We start from the raw sequence: 22,368 nt of genomic DNA on the forward strand, positions 1-22,368 counted from the left end.
AAATCATACATTAGATTTTTTTCATAATAATATGCAAATTCCCGCCACCTTTTCTCACTCTGACATGCGATTGGAAATATCAGTTTCTCAGCTCAGAATTATAGGTCTAGTGAGCCATCGCTACCTACAGAAGGATATTGCCTCTCTCAGATGCGTTGGTGTAGAATAAAGGTTTTTTGGTAGCTGGCTTCCATGCCTGCCTCTTCTTAGTCACATGCCTGTGTAGTCTCCGCCCACGTTGCACCAATGAAATAGAGCAGAAGTGATGGCATGTCACTTCTGAGGTTAGATTATAAACGACTATGGCTTTTGTCTTGGGTTCTGTCCTCTGGATCACTCACTCTGGGGGAAGTCTCATCATGAGCAGCCCATGAAAGAGCCCAGAAATGGGGAGGAACTGATGCCTTCTTCCAACTCCCGTGGGTATGCTGGGAAGAAGCTCCGGTAGACCCAGTGTATCCCAGTCAAGCCTCAGATAACTGCAGCCCTGGCTGATGGCTTGATTGCAGCCTCGTGAGACGTCACAGCCTGAACCATCCAGCTGAGCCGCTCCTGGATTCCTGACCTACAGAAACTGTAAGATTATAAACGTTTCCTGTTCCAAGCAGCTAAGTTTGGTGTAGCAGTAGGTAACTAAACCAGTTGTAAACAGCTGAGTTAGACAAATTTCTAGACAAATTTCTTCCACTTTAAAAGTGACATTCCTAAAATCATACTGGCGTATGGTCAGTATATAACCAGTTTTGGCGATTACACCTCCATATTTGTTTTTACTGTAATTTCACCAAATCATGAAAAATTTGGTTGAATGGGATGATTATATAACATAAGATTGACATCATAAGTGATAGCCAAATCTTAAATGTATTTTTTAACCCGCTTTATTTCACAAAGGTTTTGAAGTGATATAGTTGTGTTTTACAGCCAGATGCAAAACCAGCCTATCTTTAAACTAATAAATAGGGCCACCTAAATGCAAAGAAATGAAGATTCATAACTTTATTTTATTTTTAATGAGAAAATAGAATATAAATTTTTGTAGGGCTTAAAACCAGTGAGTTAAAAGCAGTGTTTGGAAAATGAAATTAAAAAGCAATAAAGTTAAAAGGAATTAGAGTTTTTGAGGTGTTTGATTTGCCTAATTATTTTTGAATTAGTATGGTAAATATATATATATATTTTTTTTTTTCCTTCCTTTTTTTCCTTTCAGAGAACCTCTTCATTTTGAGTCCTTTTTATGAGTTCTCATGATGGATCACTTAATTTTGCACATTCTTCCCTCTTACATCTCCATTATGAGCAGAAAAATTAGTGGAGTATCATAATATATGTTTAGATTAATCCTTTTTTTGCAGGCCAATTTTTAGGTTTTCATCAATTTCTTGGAATTCACCTCTGAATTTTCTTATGTAACCACTATAGTGGTTCTTCCTTTATGACTCTAGAATGTGTCTTCAAGAATCAAATGTAGAAAGAATGTCACCTTTCTACATCCAGAAAATCCCCACAGCTCGTTTTAGAAGGTGTAAGGTTTAAGCCTAGGGTTGTAAAATGATGGACGTGTTTTATTTAGCCTGCACTATGTTGTCTTACACAGTGTGTTTTTAAGTTCCCAACACTTAAAAACCAGGCAATTTCACATTAAAAATCAGATGTTTGGCTTCTCTTGAAAAATCCAAGGACCTGACAACGGTTGGCCTATATTCCTATGTGGCAGCGCTGGGCTGAAGCTGGGTAGTTGCTGCTCCTTGTAGCTGGTGCATATGCTTTTCCAGTTTACTGTGCTTCCCACTCAGTTATTTTTCTTACGCCTTCTGGCTTCACTTATTTTAATTACTTGCCTGGGCCCTGTGTTTACCACTCCTGATCTAAACAAACCACTAGCCATAACAATTAAGAGGAGGGGGTTAAGGCCATTGTGAGCACTGTTAAAGCAAAATCACTTTTGCCTGACGCACCTAGTTTTACGTGTTACAGCCGTGCCTATTATATGCTGACGGACTTTCCTTTCTGTGCTCTTCCCTTCTGGTCAACATAAAGTCATCCCTAAATATTCCATTCATCCAGCTTTAGATACTAGTAATTTTATGAATGTTGTTGATCTTAAATGTCCTCCCTTTTATCTGTGTCTCCTTTTGTTTTAAAAATTAAACCTAAGTTGTACTGAGCTTGTCATGGTCCAGTGGAGGTGGCTGCCTCAGTTCCTTCACTCAGCAGTGAGGTATTCAGGAGGCCAAAGAGAACTAGTTATTCCTTTACTGAAAACAGCTGACCATCGGATTTGAGGACTGTATACCAGTTGTCTACATGCATGCAATCAATGGCTTTAATTATTATTTATGAATCAGGAAGGTGCTATTGGTTAGTTATATTTCTACTGACAATTTGAAGTCTAAAAAATTGTTAAAAATGAATAAGCCTTAACATTTAAAAAATGTAATATTTTAACTGTGATAAAGGCATGAATTAAGATGAGGGAAAGTGTGAAAAAGTAAATGGATAATATTTCTACTATATATTAGTAATTCTTCAAAGAATAATTATGCATTCTTTCCTAATATTTTGTTTTAAGGAGACATATATTCCCACCATTTTTAAAAATAAGAAACTTTCTTCCATATTGAGAAATAAGCTAAAGTGTTTATTTTTCTTTAGAATAGTAATGTTAGTATAGTTAGCCCCAGCAATAGCTATATGTATGGTCAAAGGACATGTTCATATTTCTTTTATTTTTTAAAAACAATCACATTGAAGAAAATTTGTCAAATAGAGAAGAAAATATATCACCAATAGTACCATCAACCCCATCTAAATCTTGTTAGTATGTTAGTATAACATAAAGCCTTCTTTCTCTGAATTTTTTTTTTTTTTTTTGCATAACTACTTCTAATTTTGCTGGTTACCTAACAGTATATAATTATGTCACATGTTCTTGCATAAAAGAAGATGTAGTCTTAAAAAATTTGTTTTTTGAAGATTCATTTAAAATTTAAAATGAGGTTAAGGAAAAAAAATGAGGTTAAGATATTTTCAGGCACTGAATATAAATTAATTGGCTCTTTTTTTTTCTTGATCAAACCTTTTATGAGCATCTGTACATATCAATCTTTGATTTCCTAAGTTTAATAATTAAACAACCCAGACTCATTTCCAAATTAGAGTTAAAAATGAATTCTTTGAGATTTCTCCTATAGGGAGTAACTTTTTTTTATATGAACTTTTAAAAAAAAAATATTTATTTATTTATTTACTTATTTTTGGCTGTGTTGGGTCTTCGTTTCTGTGCGAGGGCTTTCTCTACTTGCGACGAGCGGAGGCCACTCTTCATCGCGGTGTGCGGGCCTCTCACTGTCGCGGCCTCTCTTGTTGCGGAGCACAGGCTCCAGACGCGCAGGCTCAGTAGTTGTGGCTCACGGGCCCAGTTGCTCCGTGGCATATGGGATCTTCCCAGACCACGGCTCGAACCCGTGTCCCCTGCATTGGCAGGCAGACTCCCAACCACTGCGCCACCACGGAAGCCCGGGAGTAACTTTTAAGTGTACCAGATTTTTGTATGTGTTTTGGTTACTGCCGCTGTTTTTTAGAGTAGAAAAGTAGAGAGAAGAAGAAAAGGGGAGCAGGAAGGAGGATGGGAAGCACTGCCTGAAACGGCACCCCATGTGTGTTTCCCCAAACTCTCCATGCACCCGACTCCCAGCTCCACTCTGTGCTGTGGTCTGTTCACATATTCACCCTGAGCAGAGTCTGCTAGAACAGAACAATGTTTTTACTCTATTCTGCTTCCCCAAGATCTAGCAAGTTTCTAGCACATGGTAAGCACGTAATGAACACTCAATGACCAGAAAAGAGAGGAAAATAAGTACGTACACCAAGCCTGAGAGAGGACAGAATTGTATCAATATGTTTGGGGCTGTAAGTTAAGAATATCAACTACAGGTGGCTTAAGCAGTGAGGACATTTTTTAATTTCACATGACACAAAGTGCAGAGTCAGGGCAGTTCCAAGGTTGGTTATGCAGCTGAACAGTGTCTTGGAGGACCCAGCTGTTTTTCATTTTTGTACTCGGCCATCCTCAGCATATTGGCAATTTCTTCTGTTATAGTTGCAAGATGGCTGTAGGAGTTCCAGATGTCATTTGCAGGCAGATGTGCCCATGTCCAGCAAAGAAGAGATGGTGTTTCCTCCTGTGTATTTCTGTTTATTAAAGAGGAAAACCGCTCACAGATGCTTCTAGCTGACTTCTACTCAGGTCCCATTCACCAGGATTGATTCACAAGCCCACGCCCTGACCGACAAAGGCTATGGGGTAGACATCAACAGCGACTGGCACAGAAGTACCAGAGGAAGCAACGGTAGGGAAGAGGAGAAGGATATACCACAGGAAAAAGAGTAGTGACAGAGGCAGGATGAAATAGCCTGTGGAATGTGTAATATAGTATGGTGTGCATTATTTAGGCCTATTATATTCTTACCTTTATATACACTGTCTTATACCCAATATATGAATGAAAGTGGTAGAACAGTATCATTTATGAATTACAATGTGTGCCACCCAAGAACAGAGCTGGGTTTTGTAGGACCATATAAATTGGAGATGTAAGGTATATGAAACTGCAGGTACAAAATTGCTAGGCCCCATCCAGGTCCCTGGAAGCTTCATTACCTTCAGGCAAACCTTTCTTTGGTGCCCTCCCCTGCCTTCCCCTCATTTAGCATCACTGATCCAGACAGAGTGGAAAACAGCTTTGGAGGGAATGGGTAACAAGTCAGAAGAACTGAGTTTGCTTTATTATTAGCATTATAGAGTTCAGGAAAAGGAGGATACGGTACTCAGTTACTCAAGGAAAGAATAAAATGTATGGGAATTACAAAGATGATAAATTTTGTTTAAAAGAACTTTGTTTTTATTAACACTTTGTTTTTATTAATAGTTTTATTAACTGTTTATTAATAGTTTATTAACTTTTTTAAAAATTTATTTATTTTATTTAATTTTGGCTGCATTGGGTCTTCGTTGCTGTGCGCAGGCTTTCTCTAGTTGTGGAGAGCGGGGGCTACTCTTTGTTGCGGTGCGCGGGCTTCTCATTCTGGTGGCTTCTCTTGTTGCAGAGCACAGGCTCTAGAGCGCAGGCTCAGTAGTTGTGGCGCATGGGCTTAGTTGCTCCGCGGCATGTGGGATCTTCCCGGACCAGGGCTTGAACCCGTGTCCCCTGCATTGGCAGGCGGATTCTTAACCACTGTGCCACCAGGGAAGCCCATATTAACTGTTTTTTAAACAGTTGTTTACTGCAGATTCTTTACTCTTAGAAACTGTATAAAAGTGAAAATACATAAATAGATGAACTTCCCGTTGTTTACTGCAGATTCTTTACTCTTAGAAACTGTATAAAAGTGAAAATACATAAATAGATGAACTTCCCGTTGTATTTCATATTTCACACTTGGGTTTTTTAATTGAAACATATTTGCTAATCAGTGCAGTGTTAATTTGTAGAAGTGTGTCATCTGCACCCGTGTTGAATGAGTCTGACACATAATAACCTTCCATTAATACTTGTTTAATGAAAGAATGAATGAATCGTTTATGCAATATCAGGACTTCTAAGGTAATTATAATAATTGAAGGAAAACAAGTGTTGGACACTAACCTGTATTTTCTAACATTATTTCCTTTTAGAAAATGTGATATTACCAATCTTTTGAAAAATTAAAGACTGTATTTTCTTTAAAGACTAAGAGATATGCTGAATTGATAGGTTGGCTATTAAGACATAAATTGCCAAGGCGCTATAAATCTGAGAAAATGAGAGCATAATTTGAAAGGAAGAGATTATAGAAATGGGTATATGTGATTCAGCAAGAAAGGCCATGAGTACAATGAGAGCAGAATCTGTAACTGTGCACTGTTTTATGCTTTTCAACAGACAGTTTTTACACGTATATTATGTGGGTCTGCCTGCTTGTCTCCTGTTCTCTATAATTTTAAAATGTGTTATTTTTTATAGCTGTTATTTTTGGGCACACAAGTGAATCAACATGTATATACAAAAGATACTATTTTTGACATGTAAAATGCTTAAGATAAATTTCTTTCTTTATCTTACATTAACATTTATACATATTAAAGCCTGTTCAGTTGTAGTTCTCATTTTTGAAATTGTTTTTATATGTACAATGAAAATACACCTTTTAATATTGTACAAAGTTTTTTAAAAAATCTTTTAAAAGTACAATAAGAAGAAAGGAATTTAAAAATCGACATTATTGGCACAAGATTCATGTTAATGTTTACTCATGTAAATAGCACAAAATACTGCCTAATTAGTGTGGTTGGTAAATTTTTGGTACTTTAATTTTCTCTGTTATTGTAAACCATGCATAAAATGCTTGCCTATTGAGAAGTGCAGAATTGTCAGAGCTTAAACAGCTGACATCTGCTTACTCTCTTAAAAAAAAAAAAAAAAAAAAAAAGAATAGGAAGCCATTTCAGCTTAATCTACCTCAAATGTGTTCATGTAAATGGAGGTCCATCTATTGACCTGTATTCTTTTCAGCTCAGTATTGGTCCACATGGTTCATGAAACCAGGAAGCCTGATTTGAAATGCAGATGTCGAGACAGTGAAGTACACCCTCCCCTTTTCCCTTTGCTGTATCTGTCAGGGTGAAAAGTGGCTTGTACAAGGGTCAGTCACCCATACTCACTTAATTACTTTTCTTGGACCCACAGAGCTGTCACAAGCTGTGGTGGACGCGGGAGCCATTCCTCTTTTAGTGCTCTGTATCCAAGAGCCAGAAATTGCTTTGAAAAGGATTGCTGCTTCGGCCCTCAGTGATATTGCAAAGCATTCTCCAGAGTTAGCACAGACAGTGGTGGACGCAGGAGCAATTGCTCACTTAGCCCAGATGATCCTGAACCCTGATGCTAAGTTGAAGGTATTTAAAAATAAAGAAACAAACAAACCAGGATTCCGATAATCTAAGAAGATGGAAATGTGTGCATTAATATTATACATTTTTAAATAATTAGTAAATTTTCATGGAAAACAGATATGAATATATTATGTATTTGGTCCTTTAATATGTGAAAACTATGCTGTAAGGATTAGACAGTAAAGATGTGACTGGAAAAAAGTATGTGCAACGCTGAAAACTAGAAATAGCATCAGAATTAGTACTAATAATTAAAATAAGGAATCACGTAATGATTAAATCTCAGGGTTAGAAGGGACCTAACGGTTTTCTAGCCCACTGTTATATTTAAGTTTCCTGTAAAATTTGCCATATTTATATTAGTCTTTTTTATAGCTTTCTAAAATCTAATTTTCAGTTAATAGTCACCAATTATACTTTTATATTCTAATAGTTATATTCTATAAGATTTAAAAATTGTTAATGTTAATTAAGCAATGCAAAGTTTCTAAAAATGATATTGGCAATATCCCAAAATGTTAGTTCTGCTTGATTGTTACTGTATTACATTACTGTGTTTATCATAAATTAACAATTTAAGTATTGCATAATTAAGAAATAGTATTCATCCCAGGGTCATATTCTTTGACCAGCCTCAATTGATAAGAGATTTAAATAGTCAATAGTGTGAACTAAGATGTTTAACTTGGAAATTAGGGAATTTAAGAAATTGAGTATTTAGTATAAGAAGACTAGGATGTGAATGCCTCGAGACTCCTAGATTATGTTGGATGTGTGATTGTTTTTTCCTCTTTATAAAGGAATTTGAATGTGTACGAAGCTGTTTAAATTATGTCTGAACTCCACAGTGGACTCTGTGTAACATTTGGGTTTGGTTTTTGCTCAACAGCGTCAGGTCCTTTCAGCTCTCAGTCAGATTGCGAAACATTCTGTGGATCTAGCAGAAATGGTGGTTGAAGCAGAGATTTTTCCAGCTGTACTTACCTGTCTGAAGGACAAAGATGAATACGTGAAGAAAAATGCTTCCACTTTAATTAGAGAGATTGCAAAACATACACCTGAGGTAAAACAAGGAAAAAAAAAAACAGCTTCAAAATACAACAGTATGCAGTTAGTTTTAGTTTTTAAGTAAAACATCAGTTTGTTCACAGGGCTCAGGGGCGGTGCCACACGTTCTGAGGGTTTCTCATCCTCGGCACTGTTGACACTTTGGACCAGATCGCTCTCTGTTGTGAGGGGCCGTCCTGTACGCTGCAGGATGGACCTTTAGCGGCATCCCTGGCCTCTGCCCACCAGATGCCAGTAGCACCCCTCCCCCAAGTTGTGACGATCAAAAATGTCCCCACGTATTACTAAATGTTTCCTAGGGGGACAAGAGTGCCCCCAGTTGAGAACCACTGGGTTACATCAATGGAGTTTGAGTCTGAAATCTCAGTTTTTAATCATTTTCTGCTTTCCATTTCTAGACTGTAGGGACCATGGACCTTTGTCGTCCTGTCACTCTAGGTCAGCTGGGCGTAGTGAGAGATGGTGCCCCTCCAGGTTGGGAGAGACCATCAGGCCCCTTGACCTGGCGTAACCGCTCTAACAGCTACTCTTGCACAGTGGTTCCTGCTCTGAGGTGTGAGGTGGGAAAGGAATAGAGACGAAGCGAACCTGGGTAGATTCTGAAGTTATGTCTTTTTCTGTGTATATTTTCGCTAATCAGTTTCATTTCACTAAACTTTTAAGTCCTTATTCTTTTTTTTTTTTCCTTAATATTTATTTATTTATTTGGATGCACCGGGTCTTAGTTGCAGCACACAGGATCTTCGTTGTGGCGTGGGGGATCTTTAGTTGCGGCACGAGGGATCTAGTTCCCTGACCAGGGATCGAACCCGGGCCCCCTGCATTGGGAGCTCGGAGTCTTAGCCACTGGACCACCAGGGAAGTCCCAAGTCCTCATTCTTTATTTCACCCAACATCCTTATCTGGTTGAGATTTTTCAAGACTTGAGTGCAGTCAGCTAGAGATCATTGCTAGCAAAGGAGGGATAATGAGGCTAGACTATTTCAAGTCTGATCTCACCTTTCAGCATTCAGTGATTAATCCAATTCATACTCACGCATTGTGATGGGGGGTTTCAGCAGTTAGCTAGTTATGAACTAGCCCTAGGCTTAGTGTTTAGGTGAGGAATTTTGACATCCATTATGATAAGGATAGAGTCGTGCGAGAAAAATTGAACCACAGAGAGGCTCCTCACGTGAGCATATTCTGTACGTTAGAAATAGCAGGATTGTTACCCTTGTACATTTCTTTGATAAATATAATAATTTCACTAAATGATATTTCAGATTTTACCAGATGTTTTTTAGGTCCTAAATTTTAAAATTTGGCAATGCTAAGGTAATATTTAAAGATCATCTTACACTTTAGGGCCATGGTTATCTAGCTCTCCTTCTTTTCTCTTAGCTTTCTCAGCTGATAGTGAACACGGGGGGAGTTGCTGCCATGATCGATTGCATTGGGTCCTGCAAAGGAAACATAAGGCTGCCGGGCATCATGATGCTTGGCTACGTGGCAGCTCATTCTGAGAACCTGGCAATGGCGGTCATCATTTCCAAGGTTTGTTCTTGCTTCCTTTTCCTCTAGTTATTGCAGTGAGATACTCTAAGACAGAACCACAGATTAATACTATCCCACAGAGTGTAAAATATAGCTGACCAGAGTCAAAGAATTACCCGCTTTCTTCAAGGCTTATTAGTAAGTTTCCCAAAGCAGTGCTTGAAGTAAAGTTTACTTGGCAGGAAGTTTAAAGTTTTACTCAGTGTTTAATATCAATAAAATGTCAACACCTCTGAGTGTTAGTATCACCTATATCTAAATACCATGTATTTGTGTCTTGAAGGATTGGCTTTACAAATATGTTAAGCATACTTTGATTAAAGACAGCTATCATAAATGACATGCCCAGTGGTCATTTTTATTTTTCCGTACATTCTCCCCCTTCCTGCCATTTGGGCAGGAGATGACAATGGATGGCTCTCTCTCCTTCAGCTTCCATGAGCTAATTTCTCTTCTTAGACATGGGCAATTCAGAGCACATGTTGGATAGCATGTTTCTGACATGCTGTTTCCTTGCTCTAGGGATTTGGCCTTATCTCAATTTACAACTTGGAATTAACCCACCAGATCACGTAGCCCTGGCTCATAGTAGGTGCTCAAAAAATATTTGTTGAATGAATAAATATTGATCTCCTGAAGCATGCTTCAAAGGCTGTGTGCTCCCGGTGTCTCTGGCAACCCTCTAGGATGTGGGTTTCTTATCAGCATGGAAAAACCTGCTGCTGTATGTTAAACAGAAGTGTGGATTTTTTTTTTTTTTTTGTCCTTTGCTAATCCTCAGAATAAAAATGAGCCTCAGATCTTTATTTTCTGCCTATTCCTTGATAATTCTTTACTTCACTCCCTTTTTATCTCTAACTTTTCCTTTTGTTCTTCTATTACCAAAGACTCTGATAGTGACTAGAGCAGTAGTGCTGCTTCCTGAAGGGTCACCATGGGGATGTGATCAGGATTCTTGATTCTCGGTGCTTCTGTGGATAGTCAGAAAGCCTGATGTAGGAAGGATGAGGAAGGAAGCAGCAATTGCTTTTGCTTCCTGTGTTTCTTCCCCAGACTAGCCAGGAGGTGCTCCCTGCCTTTGGTCTGGGGCTGCTTCTGGCCTCTCCCATCTGGTCTGTCTTCCATTTAATTGAAGATCAAGGTGGGAGCAGCAGCAGTTTGAGGCAGACCACGCCACACTGCCTCGTCCTTTCCCGTTCCATGTGGTACTGTCAGGACTGACAACACCTCCAATCTAAATAGTACTTTCTAATGTTCAAAGCACACTCAACGCTCCTTGTCTCATTTGCTGTTCAAAACAACCGAGGCCATTAAGTCAGAGTGTTGGGCATGGGGTAAAGGGGGCTGTCTTCTTTTCCTCCTGCTTCTTCAGTGTTGGTATGTCTCAGAAGTGTGGACTTTCTGGAGAGTTGCCTCATTCTGAAGATAGAAAGATTCTGACCTTTTTTTTTTTTTTGTATGGGCAGACACATTTTTAGTCGTAAGAAAGAAGTCAAAGAACTATGGCGGATCTCTTAAATTGGTCTTAAAAACCTAATTTAAAGGTGGAGGGAAAAAAAGTATATATGATCATTTGGCCTTTGCTGTGGTAGCATGACCCATGTGATAGTGGCTTTTGTGGTACTAAATTTAAGGTGATAATTCTTCTAGTCTCAAGTTAGTTAGAAAATTATGCCTATACAGAATGAATTATAATTTGATTTGGTTATTTGACTCTTCCTTGGGTATATAAACTGTGATGCATTTGAGGCCCTTTAGTTAATTCTGTTTTGATTATTTAGATAAAACTGAAGTTTGAAGTGCAAGATATAAGCATATGCCATCTGTGTAACAAAAGTACTCATCCCTACTTTGACATTCAATCATGTTAAAATGGGCAAAACTATCATTTAAATATTGACCAAAATTAATGGAAATTTACTATTTCAGAAAAGGTTTTAGTGAATATATTTCACCTAAAATTTACTTAAATAGGATTCTTGCTCATATTATTCATTTGATTTTGGATCTATAGTAGGTATTTTGTTCTCAGATCTGTTATACTTGGTGAAAAGTCAATTTTTAAAAGGATTCTAAATTAACTTTTTTAACAATGGAAAGCAAAAGGTTTTATTTTTATTTTTTTAACATCTTCATTGGAGTATAATTGCTTTACAATGGTATGTTTCTGCTTTATAACAAAGTGAATCAGCTATACATATACATGTATCCCCATATCTCCTCCTTCTTGCGTCTCCCTCCCACCCCTCCAGGTGGTCACAAAGCACCGAGCTGATCTCCCTGTGCTATGCGGCTGCTTCCCACTAGCTATCTGTTTTACATTTGGTAGTATATATAAGTCCATGCCAATCTCTCACTTCGTCCCAGCTTACCCTTCCCCCTCCCCGTGTCCTCAAGTCCATGCTCTACGTCTGCGTCTTTATTCCTGTCCTGCCCACATACGGTATTTATTTTTCTCTTTCTGACTTACTTCACTCTGTATGACAAACTCTCGGTCCATCCACCTAACTACAAATAACTCAATTTTGTTTCTTTTTATGGCTGAGTAATATTCCATTGTATATATGTGCCACATCTTCTTTATCCATTCATCTGTCGATGGACACTTAGGTTGCTTCCATGTCCTGGCTATTGTAAATAGAGCTGCAATGAACATTGTGGTACATGACTCTTTTTGAATTATGGTTTTCTCAGGGTATATGCCCAGTAGTGGGATTGCTGGGTCATATGGTAATTCTATTTTTAGTTTTTTAAGAAACCTCCATACTGTTCTCCACAGTGGCTGTATCAATTTACATTCCCACCAACAGTGCAAGAGGGTTCCCTTTTCTCCACACCCTCTCCAGCATTTATTGTTTGTACATTTTTTGATGATGGCCATTCTGACTGGTGTGAGGTGATACCTCATTGTAGTTTTGATTTGTGTTTCTCTAATGATTAGTGATGTTGAGCATTCTTTCATGTGTTTGTTGGCAATCTGTATATCTTCTTTGGAGAAATGTCTATTTAGGTCTTCTGCCCATTTTTGGATTGGATTGTTTGTTTTTTTGATATTGAGCTGCATGAGCTGCTTGTAAATTTTGGAGATTAATCCTTTGTCAGTTGCTTCATTTGCAAATATTTTCTCCCATTCTGAGGGCTGTCTTTTCATCTTGTTTATGGTTTCCTTTGCTGTGCAAAAGCTTTTAAGTTTCATTAGGTCCCATTTGTTTGTTTTTATTTCCACTTCTCTAGGAGCTGGGTCAAAAAGGATGTGGCTGTGATTTATGTCACAGAATGCTCTGCCTATGTTTTCCTCTAAGAGTTTTATAGTGTTTGGCCTTACATTTAGGTCTTTAATCCATTGTGAGTTTGTTTTTGTGTATGGTGTTAGGGAGTGCTCTAATTTCATTCTTTTACATGTAGCTGGCCAGTTTCCCCAGCACCAGTTATTGAAGAGGCTGTCTTTTCTCCACTGTATATTCTTGCCTCCTTTATCAAAGATAAGGTGACCATATGTGCATGGGTTTATCTCTTGGCTTTCTATCCTGTTCCATTGATCTATATTTCTGTTTTTGTGCCAGTACCATACTGTCTTGATTACTGTAGCTTTGTAGTTTAGTCTGAAGTTCAGGAGCCTGATTCCTCCAGCTCCATTTTTCTTTCTCAAGATTGCTTTGGCTGTTCAGGGTCTTTTGTATTTCCATACAAATAGTGAAATTTTTTGTTCTAGTTCTGTGAAAAATGCCATTGATACTTTGATAGAGATTGCATTGCATCTGTAGATTGCTTTGGGTAGTATAGTCATTTTCACGATGTTGATTCCTCCAATCCAGAAACATGGTTTATCTCTCCATCTCTTTGTATCATCTTTAATTTCTTTCATCAGTGTCTTATAGTTTTCTGCATACAGGTCTTTTGTCTTCTTAGGTAGGTTTATTCCTAGGTATTTTATTCTTTTTGTTGCGATGGTAAATGGGAGTGTTTCCTTAATTTCTTTCAGATTTTTCATCATTAGTGTATAGGAATGCAAGAGATTTCTGTTCATTAATATTGTATGCTGCTACTTTGCCAAATTCATTGATTAGCTCTAGCAGTTTTCTGGTAGAGTCTTTAGGATTCTCTATGTATAGTATCATGTCATCTGCAAACAGTGACAGTTTTACTTCTTCTTTTCCTATTTGGATTCCTTTTATTTCTTTTTCTTCTCTGAGTGCTGTGGCTAAAACTTCCAGAACTGTGTTGAATAATAGCAGTGAGAGTGGGCAACCTTGTCTTGTTCCTGATCTTAGTGGAAATGGTTTCAGTTTTTCACCATTGAGAATGATGTTGGCTGTGGGTTTGTCATATATGGCCTTTATTATGTTGAGGTAAGTTCCCTCTATGCCTACTTTCTGGAGGGTTTTTATTATAAATTGGTGTTGAATTTGTCGTAAGCTTTTTCTGCATCTGTTGAGATGATCATATGGTTTTTATCCTTCAATTTGTTAATATGGCATTATCACATTGTTTGATTTGCATATATTGAAGAATCCTTGTATTCCTGGGATAAACCCCACTTGATCATGGTGTATGAACCTTTTAATGTGCTGTTGGATTCTGTTTGCTAGTATTTTGTTGGATTTTTGCATCTATGTTCATCAGTGATGTTGGCCTGTAGTTTTCTTTCTTTGTGACATCTTTGTCTGGTTTTGGTATCAGGGTGATGGTGGCCTCGTAGAATGAGTTTGGGAGTGTTCCTCCCTCTGCTATATTTTGGAAGAGTTTGAGAAGGATTGGTGTTAGCTCTTCTCTAAATGTTTGATGGAATTCTCTTGTGAAGCCATCTGATCCTGGGCTTTCGTTTGTTGGAAGATTTTTAATCACAGTCTCACTTTCAGTGCTTGTGATTGGTCTGTTTATATTTTCTATTTCTTCCTGGTTCAATCTCAGGAGGTTGTGCTTTTCTAAGAATTTGTCCATTTCTTCCAGGTTGTCCATTTTATTGGCATAGAGTTGCTTGTAGTAATCTCTCATGATCCTTTATATTTCTGCAGTGTCAGTTGTTACTTCTCCTTTTTCATTTCTAATTCTATTGATTTGAGTCTTCTTCCTTTTTTTCTTGATGAGTCTGGCTAATGGTTTATCAATTTTGTTTATCTCCTCAAAGAACCAGCTTTTAGTTTTATTGATCTTTGCTATCGTTTCCTTCATTTCTTTTTCATTTATTTCTGATCTGATCTTTATGATTTCTTTCCTTCTGCTAGCTTTGGGGTTTTTTTTTTTTTGTTCTTCTTTCTCTAATTGCTTTAGGGTAAGGTTAGGTTGTTTATTTGAGATGCTTCTTGTTTCTTGAGGTAGGATTGTATTGCTATAAACTTCCCTCTTAGAACTGCTTTTGCTGCATCCCATAGGTTTTAGGTCATTGTGTTTTCATTGTCATGTGTTTCTAGGTATTTTTTCCTCTTTGATTTCTTCAGTGATCTCTTGGTTATTTAGTAGTGTATTGTTTAGCCTCCATGTGTTTGTCTTTTTTACAGACTTTTTCCTGTAATTGATATCTAGTCTCATAGCATTGTGGTCAGAAAAGATACTTGATACGATTTAAATTTTCTTAAATTTACCAAGGCTTGATTGTGACCCAAGGTATGATCTATCCTGGAGAACGTTCCATGAGCACTTGAGAAGAAAGTGTATTCTCTTGTTTTTGGATGGAATGTCCTATAAATATTAAGTCTATCTTGTTTAATGTATCATTTAAAGCTTGTGTTTCCTTATTTATTTTCATTTTGGATGATATGTCCTTTGGTGAAAGTGGGGTCTTAAAGTCCCCTACTATGATTGTGTTACTGTCGATTTCCCCATTTATGACTGTTAGCATTTGCCGTATGTATTAGGTGCTCATATGTTGGGTGCATAAATATTTACAATTGTTATATCTTCTTCTTGGATTGGTCCTTTGATCATTAGGGAGTGTCCTTCTTTGTCTGTTGTAATAGTCTTTATTTTAAAGTCTATTTTGTCTGATATGAGAATTGCTACTTCAGCTATCTTTTGATTTCCATTTGCATGGAATACCTTTTTCCATCCCCTCACTTTCAGTCTGTATGTGTCACTAGGTCTGAAGTGGGTCTCATGTAGACAGCATACATACGGGTCTTGTTTTTGTATCCATTCAGCCAGTCTATGTCTTGGTGGGAGCATTTAATCCATTTACATTTAAGGTAATTATTGATATGTATGTTCCTATTACCATTTTCTTAATTGTTTTGAGTTTGTTATTGTAGGTCTTTTCCTTCTCTTGTGTTTCCTGCCTAGAGAAGTTCCTTTAGCATTTGTTGTAAAGCTGCTTTAGTGGTGCTGAATTCTCTTAGTTTTTGCTTGTCTGTAAAGCTTTTAATTTTCCACCGAATCTGAATGAGATCCTTGCTGGGTAGAGGAATCTTGGTTGTAGGTTTTTCCCTTTCATCACTTTAAATATGTCCTGCCACTCCCTTCTGTCTTGCAGAGTTTCTGCTGAAAGATCAGCTGTTAACCTTATGGGGATTCCTTTGTATGTTATTTGTTGTTTTTCCCTTGCTGCTTTTAATATTTTTTCTTTGTATTTAATCTTTGATAGTTTGATTAGTATGTGTCTTGGCGTGTTTCTCCTTGGATTTATCCTGTATGGGACTCTCTGCGCTGCCTGGACTTGATTGACTATTTCCTTTCCCATATTAGGGAAGTTTTCGACTCTAATCTCTTCAATTATTTTCTCAGTCCCTTTCTTTTTCTCCCCTTCTTCTGGGACCCCTATAATTCATGTGTTGGTGCATTTAATATTGTCCCAGAGGTCTCTGAAACTCTCCTCAATTCTTTTCATTCTTTTTTCTTTATTCTGCTCTGTGGTAATTATTTCCAGTATTTTATCTTCCAGGTCAGTTATCTGTTCTTCTGCCTCAGTTATTCTGCTATTGATTCCTTCTAGAGAATTTTTTTTTTTAATTTTTATTTATTTATTTATTTTTGGCTGTGTTGTGTCTTTGTTTCTGTGCGAGGGCTTTCTCCAGTTGCGGCAAGCGGGGGCCACTCTTCATCGCGGTGCGTGGGCCTCTCAGTGTCGTGGCCTCTCCTGTTGCGGAGCACAGGCTCCAGACGCGCAGGCTCAGTAGTTGTGGCTCACGGGCCTAGCCGCTCTGCGGCATGTGGGATCTTCCCGGACCAGGGCACGAACCCGTGTCCCCTGCATTGGCAGGCGGATTCCCAACCACTGCGCCACCAGGGAAGCCCTAGAGAATTTTTAATTTCATTTATTGTGTTGTTCATCATTGTTTGTTTGCTCTTTAGTTCTTCTAGGTCCTTGTTAAACATTTCTTGTATTTTCTCCATTCTATTTCAAGATTTTGGATCATCTTTACTATCAGTACTCTGAATCCTTTTTCAGGTAGACTGCCTATTTCCTCTTCATTTGTTTGGTCTGGTGGGTTTTTACCTTGCTCCTTCATCTGCTGTGTGTTTCTCTGTCTTCTCATTTTGCTTAGCTTACTGTGTTTGAGGTCTCCTTTTTGCAGCCTGCAGGTTCGTAGTTCCCATTGTTTTTGGAGTCTGCCCCCAGTGGCTAAGGTTGGTTCAGTGGGCTGTGCAGGCTTCCTGGTGGAGGGGATTAGTGCCTGTGTTCTGGTGGATGAGGCTGGATCTTGTCTTTCTGGTGGGCAGGACCGTGTCTGGTGGTGTGTTTTGGGGTGTCTGTGACCTTATTATGATTTTAGGCAGCCTCTCTGCTAATGGGTGGGGTTGTGTTCCTGTCTTGCTAGTTGTTTGGCTTGGGGTGTCCAGCACTGTAGCTTGCTGGTCGTTGAGTGGGACTGGGTCTTAGCGTTGAGATGGAGATCTCTGGGAGAGCTTTCGCCGTTTGATATTATGTGGAGCCGGGAGGTCTCTGGTGGACCAGTGTCCTGAACTCGGCTTTCCCACCTCAGAGGCACAGGCCTGACACCCGGCCAGAGGACCAAGACCCTGTCAGCCACACGGCTCAGAAGAAAAGGGAGAAAGAAAGAAAGAAAAAGAGAGAGAGAGAGAGGGAGGGAGGGAATAAAATAAAGTTATTAAAATAAAAAATAATTATTAAAAAAATTAAAAAGTAATAAAAAAAAAGAAAGAAGAGAGCAACTGAAACAAAAAACAAATCCACCAACGATAAGAAGCGCTAAAAACTATACTTAAAAACAAAGAAACAAAAACAGACAGAACCCTAGGACAAATAGTAAAAACAAAGCTATACAGACAAAATCACACAAAGAAGCATACACATACACACTCACAAAAAGAGGAGAAGGAGAAAAATATATATATCATTGCTCCCAAAGTCCACTGCCTCAACTTGGGATGATTTGTTGTCTATTCAGGTATTCCACAGATGCAGGCACATCGAGTTGATTGTGGAGATTTAATCCACTGCTCCTGAGGCTGCTGGGAGAAATTTCCCTTTCTCTTCTTTGTTCGCACAGCTCCCGGGGTTCAGCTTTGCATTTGGACCCCTCTCTGCGTGTAGGTCGCCTGAGGGCGTCTGTTGTTTGCTCACACAGGACGGGGTTAAAGGAGCAGCTGATTCGGGGGCTCTGGCTCACTCAGGCTGGGGGGAGGGAGGGGTACAGAATGCGGGGCGAGCCTGCGGCGGCAGAGGCCAGCGTGACATTGCACCAGCCTGAGGCGCGCAGTGCGTTCTCCCGGGGAAGTTGTTCCTGGATCACGGGACCCTGGCAGTGGCGGGCTGCACAGGCTCCCGGGAGGGGAGGTGTGGATAGTGACCTGTGCTTGCACACAGGCTTCTTGGTGGCGGCAGCAGCACCCTTAGCGTCTCATGCCCGTCTCTGGGGTCCGTGCTGACAGCCGCGGCTCGCGCCCATCTCTGGAGCTCCTTTAAGCGGCGCTCTGAATCCCCTCTCCTCACGCACCCGAAACAATGGTCTCTTGCCTCTTTGGCAGCTCCAGACCTTTTCCCGGACTCCCTCCCGGCTAGCTGTGGCGCACTAGCCCCTTCAGGCTGTGTTCACGCAGCCAACCCCAGTCCTTTCCCTGGGATCTGACCTCCGAAGCCTGAGCCTCAGCTCCCAGCGCCCGACCTGCCCCGGCGGGGGAGCAGACAAGCCTCTTGGGCTGGTGAGTGCTGCTCGGCGCCGGTCCTCCATGCGGGAATCTCTCCGCTTTGCCCTCCGCACCCCTGTGGCTGCGCTCTCCTCCATGGCTCCGAAGCTTCCCCCCAACCCCGTCTCCACCAGTGAAGGGGCTTCCTAGTGTGTGGAAACTTTTCCTCCTTCCCAGCTCCCTCCCCAAGGTGCAGGTCCTGTCCCTATTCTTTTGTGTCTGTTTTTTCTTTTTTCTTTTGCCCTACCCAGGTATGTGGGGAGTTTCTTGCCTTTTGGGAGGTCTGAGGTCTTCTGCCAGCGTTCAGTAGGTGTTCTGTAGGAGTTGTTCCACATGTAGATGTATTTCTGATGTATTTGTGGGGAGGAAGGTGATCTCCACGTCTTACTCTTCTGCCATCTTGAAGGTCTCATCCTTCAACCAAAATGCTGCTGCATTGGCTTTTTAAAGTCACACATGCAGATGTCTGGGGTGGTTGATGATCAATGATATTGATAACAAAGAAAGGATGTGTGTTCTAAGTGGTGACACAGAGGAGTCCAGCTCCCTGATCAGATCTGGAAATCCTTTGCCCCGGGGGCAACCTCGGATTGCGTCCTGCGCCCCCCGCCGCTTCCCTGGACTGTGGGGCGCCACCTGCAGCCGAGTCACCGGCCCGGCTGCATCTGGGATGTGTGCGCCGGCCCCAGCCGGCCTCCCCTCAAGCAAAAGGTTTTAAAATCCTACGCATTTTTAATTTGTCACAGTGGAATCTGGTTTTGCCTAAATACTAGTCTGTGGCATCTGTTTTTTGGTTAAACGCCTCTGTTTGGGGAGTAAACGCTAGCAGAGATATTTAGTTTAGTTGGATTGTTACAGATAATTAAGGTAAATTAGTTCTAGTCATTTTATTGACTTGAAAAATGACAGCCCCTGTGAAGTGCTCATTTATTGAACCGTTTAAGAAAAGGATCAAGACCAAAATGATTCCTTCTAATGTTTGAGAGACAGGGAAGACGCTTTAATCCTGCTCTGGATTCATAACTCTTGCTCTTCTGATCAACGCTGCAGGGTGTGCCCCAGCTGTCAGTCTGCTTGTCAGAAGAGCCAGAAGATCATATTAAGGCTGCTGCTGCCTGGGCCTTGGGACAGATTGGGAGGCACACTCCAGAGCACGCACGGGCTGTCGCGGTCACAAACACTTTGCCTGTCCTGCTTTCTTTGTACATGTCGACCGAAAGTTCTGAGGATCTTCAAGTGAAAGTAAGTGCTTAATCCTTGACTGTTTTAATGAAGGTTTGTTAGATTTTGACTCATTCTTTAAAATGTGTAATTTAAAATGTTTTAATTTTCATCATGGACAATATCGCTTTTCTGAGTCAAGAGATAAATTTATCAGAAGAAGTGAGGTGACTCTTTGAAAATGAGTTACGATTGTCTCTAAAAATCAGTGATATATTTTAAAGAAAGTTCTCTATAGGTACAAAGTTGTTTGTAAAATGAGTGTCTGGTTGTTGCCTTCTACATTTCTATTGACTTTTCTTATGAAATAGGTTATTGAATAATAGGATTTTGGAGGTGGAATTGGCCAGAGAGTACTTTCGTCCATTTTACGTTAAAAAATTGAGTCTAAAGAAATTTAAGCTGCTTTCCCAAGGTATTCCTGAAACATGAGCTACCTCTCCTAACTCCAAGTCTGCCTGATCTTTTAATTATGTCTTATATTTGTTCCTTAAAGGAAAAATGACTGTAAGATTCACTAAACATTTTTGAATCATGCATTTAAAAAAAAAAATCAAGATTTCTAAAAAAAAATGTTACTAGCTACTGAAATGATTCATAAAACATGAATATAAAGTAGGATGGATTTGTAAAATAATTTTAGAATTTCAAAGAAAGAAAAATGTTTCCCAGCATACTTCCTATTAGGAAAACATGTAACTTTTTGAAAGCAGCTTTCAGAATTGACTTGGGTTGAGGGAAGTACACAGAAAAGACAATAATTCAAAATAACGGTAAATTAAATTACTTTTAAATTTTAATTAAAACGCTAAAGTAACAAATAGGAAAACACATTTGCTGGAACAACTTTAGATGGTATAACGAGGCAGGAAGTCTGCTTGAACTTACAGTTGAGAGACTCTGAAAGCGATGTAGTGAGTCATTTATTTGGTTTATAAATTTTATAGAAGTGAGTTTATGTTGATTTGGTTATGTTTACATGTTTTTTTCTCTACAGATTCATTGGGGGAAGTTGATTTCTAAGATTAACAATTTTTTCATTTTTATAAGACTTTCTAGATCAAAGCAATGATTTAATAGATTCAGGGCTTTTCCCTTACTTGTCTCCAGTGTTGACTCCATTCCTTGGCAATGCTTGGTAGAGAGTAAGATTGACAGTGTGCTAAGAAGGTCTTTTCCTGTTTAACAATTGTGTGATTCTTTGACTTTCTGGTGAGAAACCACAGCTCCATTTCCAGTTTTGAATTGTCCAACTACATCTGATTTACATACATATAATTTTATTTTATTTTTTTAAAATGTATTTATTTTATTTTTGGCTGCATTGGGTCTTCGTTGCTGTGCGCAGGCTTTCTCTAGTTGCGGTGAGTGGGGGCTACTCTTCATTGTGGTGGGTGGGCTTCTCACTATGGTGGCTTCTCTTTGTTGTGGAGCATGGGCTCTAGGCGCATGGGCTTCAGTAGTTGTGGTGTGAGGGCTCAATAGTTGTGGCTCATGGGCTCTAGAGCACAGGCTCAGTACTTGTGGCCCACGAGCTTAGTTGCTCCACGGCATATGGGATCTTCCTGGATCAGGGCTTGAACCCGTGTCCCCTGCATTAGCAGGTGGATTCTTAACCACTGCGCCACCACAGAAGCCCTACATATAATTTTAACCTATGTATGTAGTTCTCTTTTTGTGGAATATTTCTTTAACCCTTTATCATAATTGTCTTTCTTCCTCCCTCTTCCCTCTCCCCTTCCCCACTTCCTCCTCTTCCCTCCTCCCTCCTCCTCACTTCTCATCCTTCCCACCCTTACCTCTAGTAATCCAGGGAAATAAAAGAATACATCAGCTAGAACATGAATAATTAATAGTGGAGTCAATAGTAGTTATAGTTTGAGAAACCCTTGCAAATAGTCTCTGAGGGAGCACTATATACTATTTACATGCTACCAAGTTTATATAACTTGGTTTTTAATGAGTTATTATGATATTATATTGTATAAATATCACCAGAGTAAAATAAGTTTGGTAACTTTACTTTTTGAAGTCAGATAATTTTTATCTTGTATTAGTTTAATAAAGGTGGTTTTATTAAAACATTTAGGTTTACTAATAGAAGGTTCCTTCTGCCTTTATTTAATATAATATTTACTTTGAGGAAATACAGTGGGTATTAAATTAAAAGTGATTTATCAATCATTATCCTGTCAACAATCTTTCCAAGGCTTTAAATCCATCCAGATATTTTCTTATTGTAGGGACTTAATCATTCCTTTTTTTTTCTTCCCCAAGGTCTCTTGGAGTCTATCAGTTGTTGTTTTAAAGGCTTTAGAGTGAAAGTCCAAATCTGTTTGATGTGACACTATCTCAGTAGGGAAAATGTATCCAAGAGCTTTAGGAACTGTCTAATGGTGTTTCTCATTTGTTACTCTGTAGCAGCTTTCAAATTATAAGGCCATGTTGAAGTTCATTTTGTCCCAAAGGCATGTCAGCTTCTGTAAGCATTCTCTAATTGGTTCTGATCCATGAGAGAGAGCCAAGGAGCA

The 22,368-nt window shown here is 39.3% G+C and overlaps 1 protein-coding gene across 2 annotated transcripts in view; it reads left to right on the forward strand.

Moving 5' to 3' along the window:
• SPAG6 (sperm associated antigen 6) overlaps nucleotides 1-22,368 on the forward strand; it is an 82,848-nt gene that overhangs the window by 28,970 nt on the left and 31,510 nt on the right. For both annotated transcript variants that reach the window (XM_082449860.1, XM_082449861.1), the window contains exons 5-8: nucleotides 6,729-6,934; nucleotides 7,821-7,994; nucleotides 9,383-9,535; nucleotides 19,667-19,858. In XM_082449860.1, the coding sequence (XP_082305986.1) occupies nucleotides 6,729-6,934; nucleotides 7,821-7,994; nucleotides 9,383-9,535; nucleotides 19,667-19,858 (725 nt within the window). The remainder of the gene's footprint in view (nucleotides 1-6,728; nucleotides 6,935-7,820; nucleotides 7,995-9,382; nucleotides 9,536-19,666; nucleotides 19,859-22,368) is intronic.

Source organism: Balaenoptera physalus (assembly GCF_965194825.1).
Source record: "Balaenoptera physalus genome assembly, chromosome: 2".
NCBI classification, from domain to species: domain Eukaryota; kingdom Metazoa; phylum Chordata; class Mammalia; order Artiodactyla; family Balaenopteridae; genus Balaenoptera; species Balaenoptera physalus.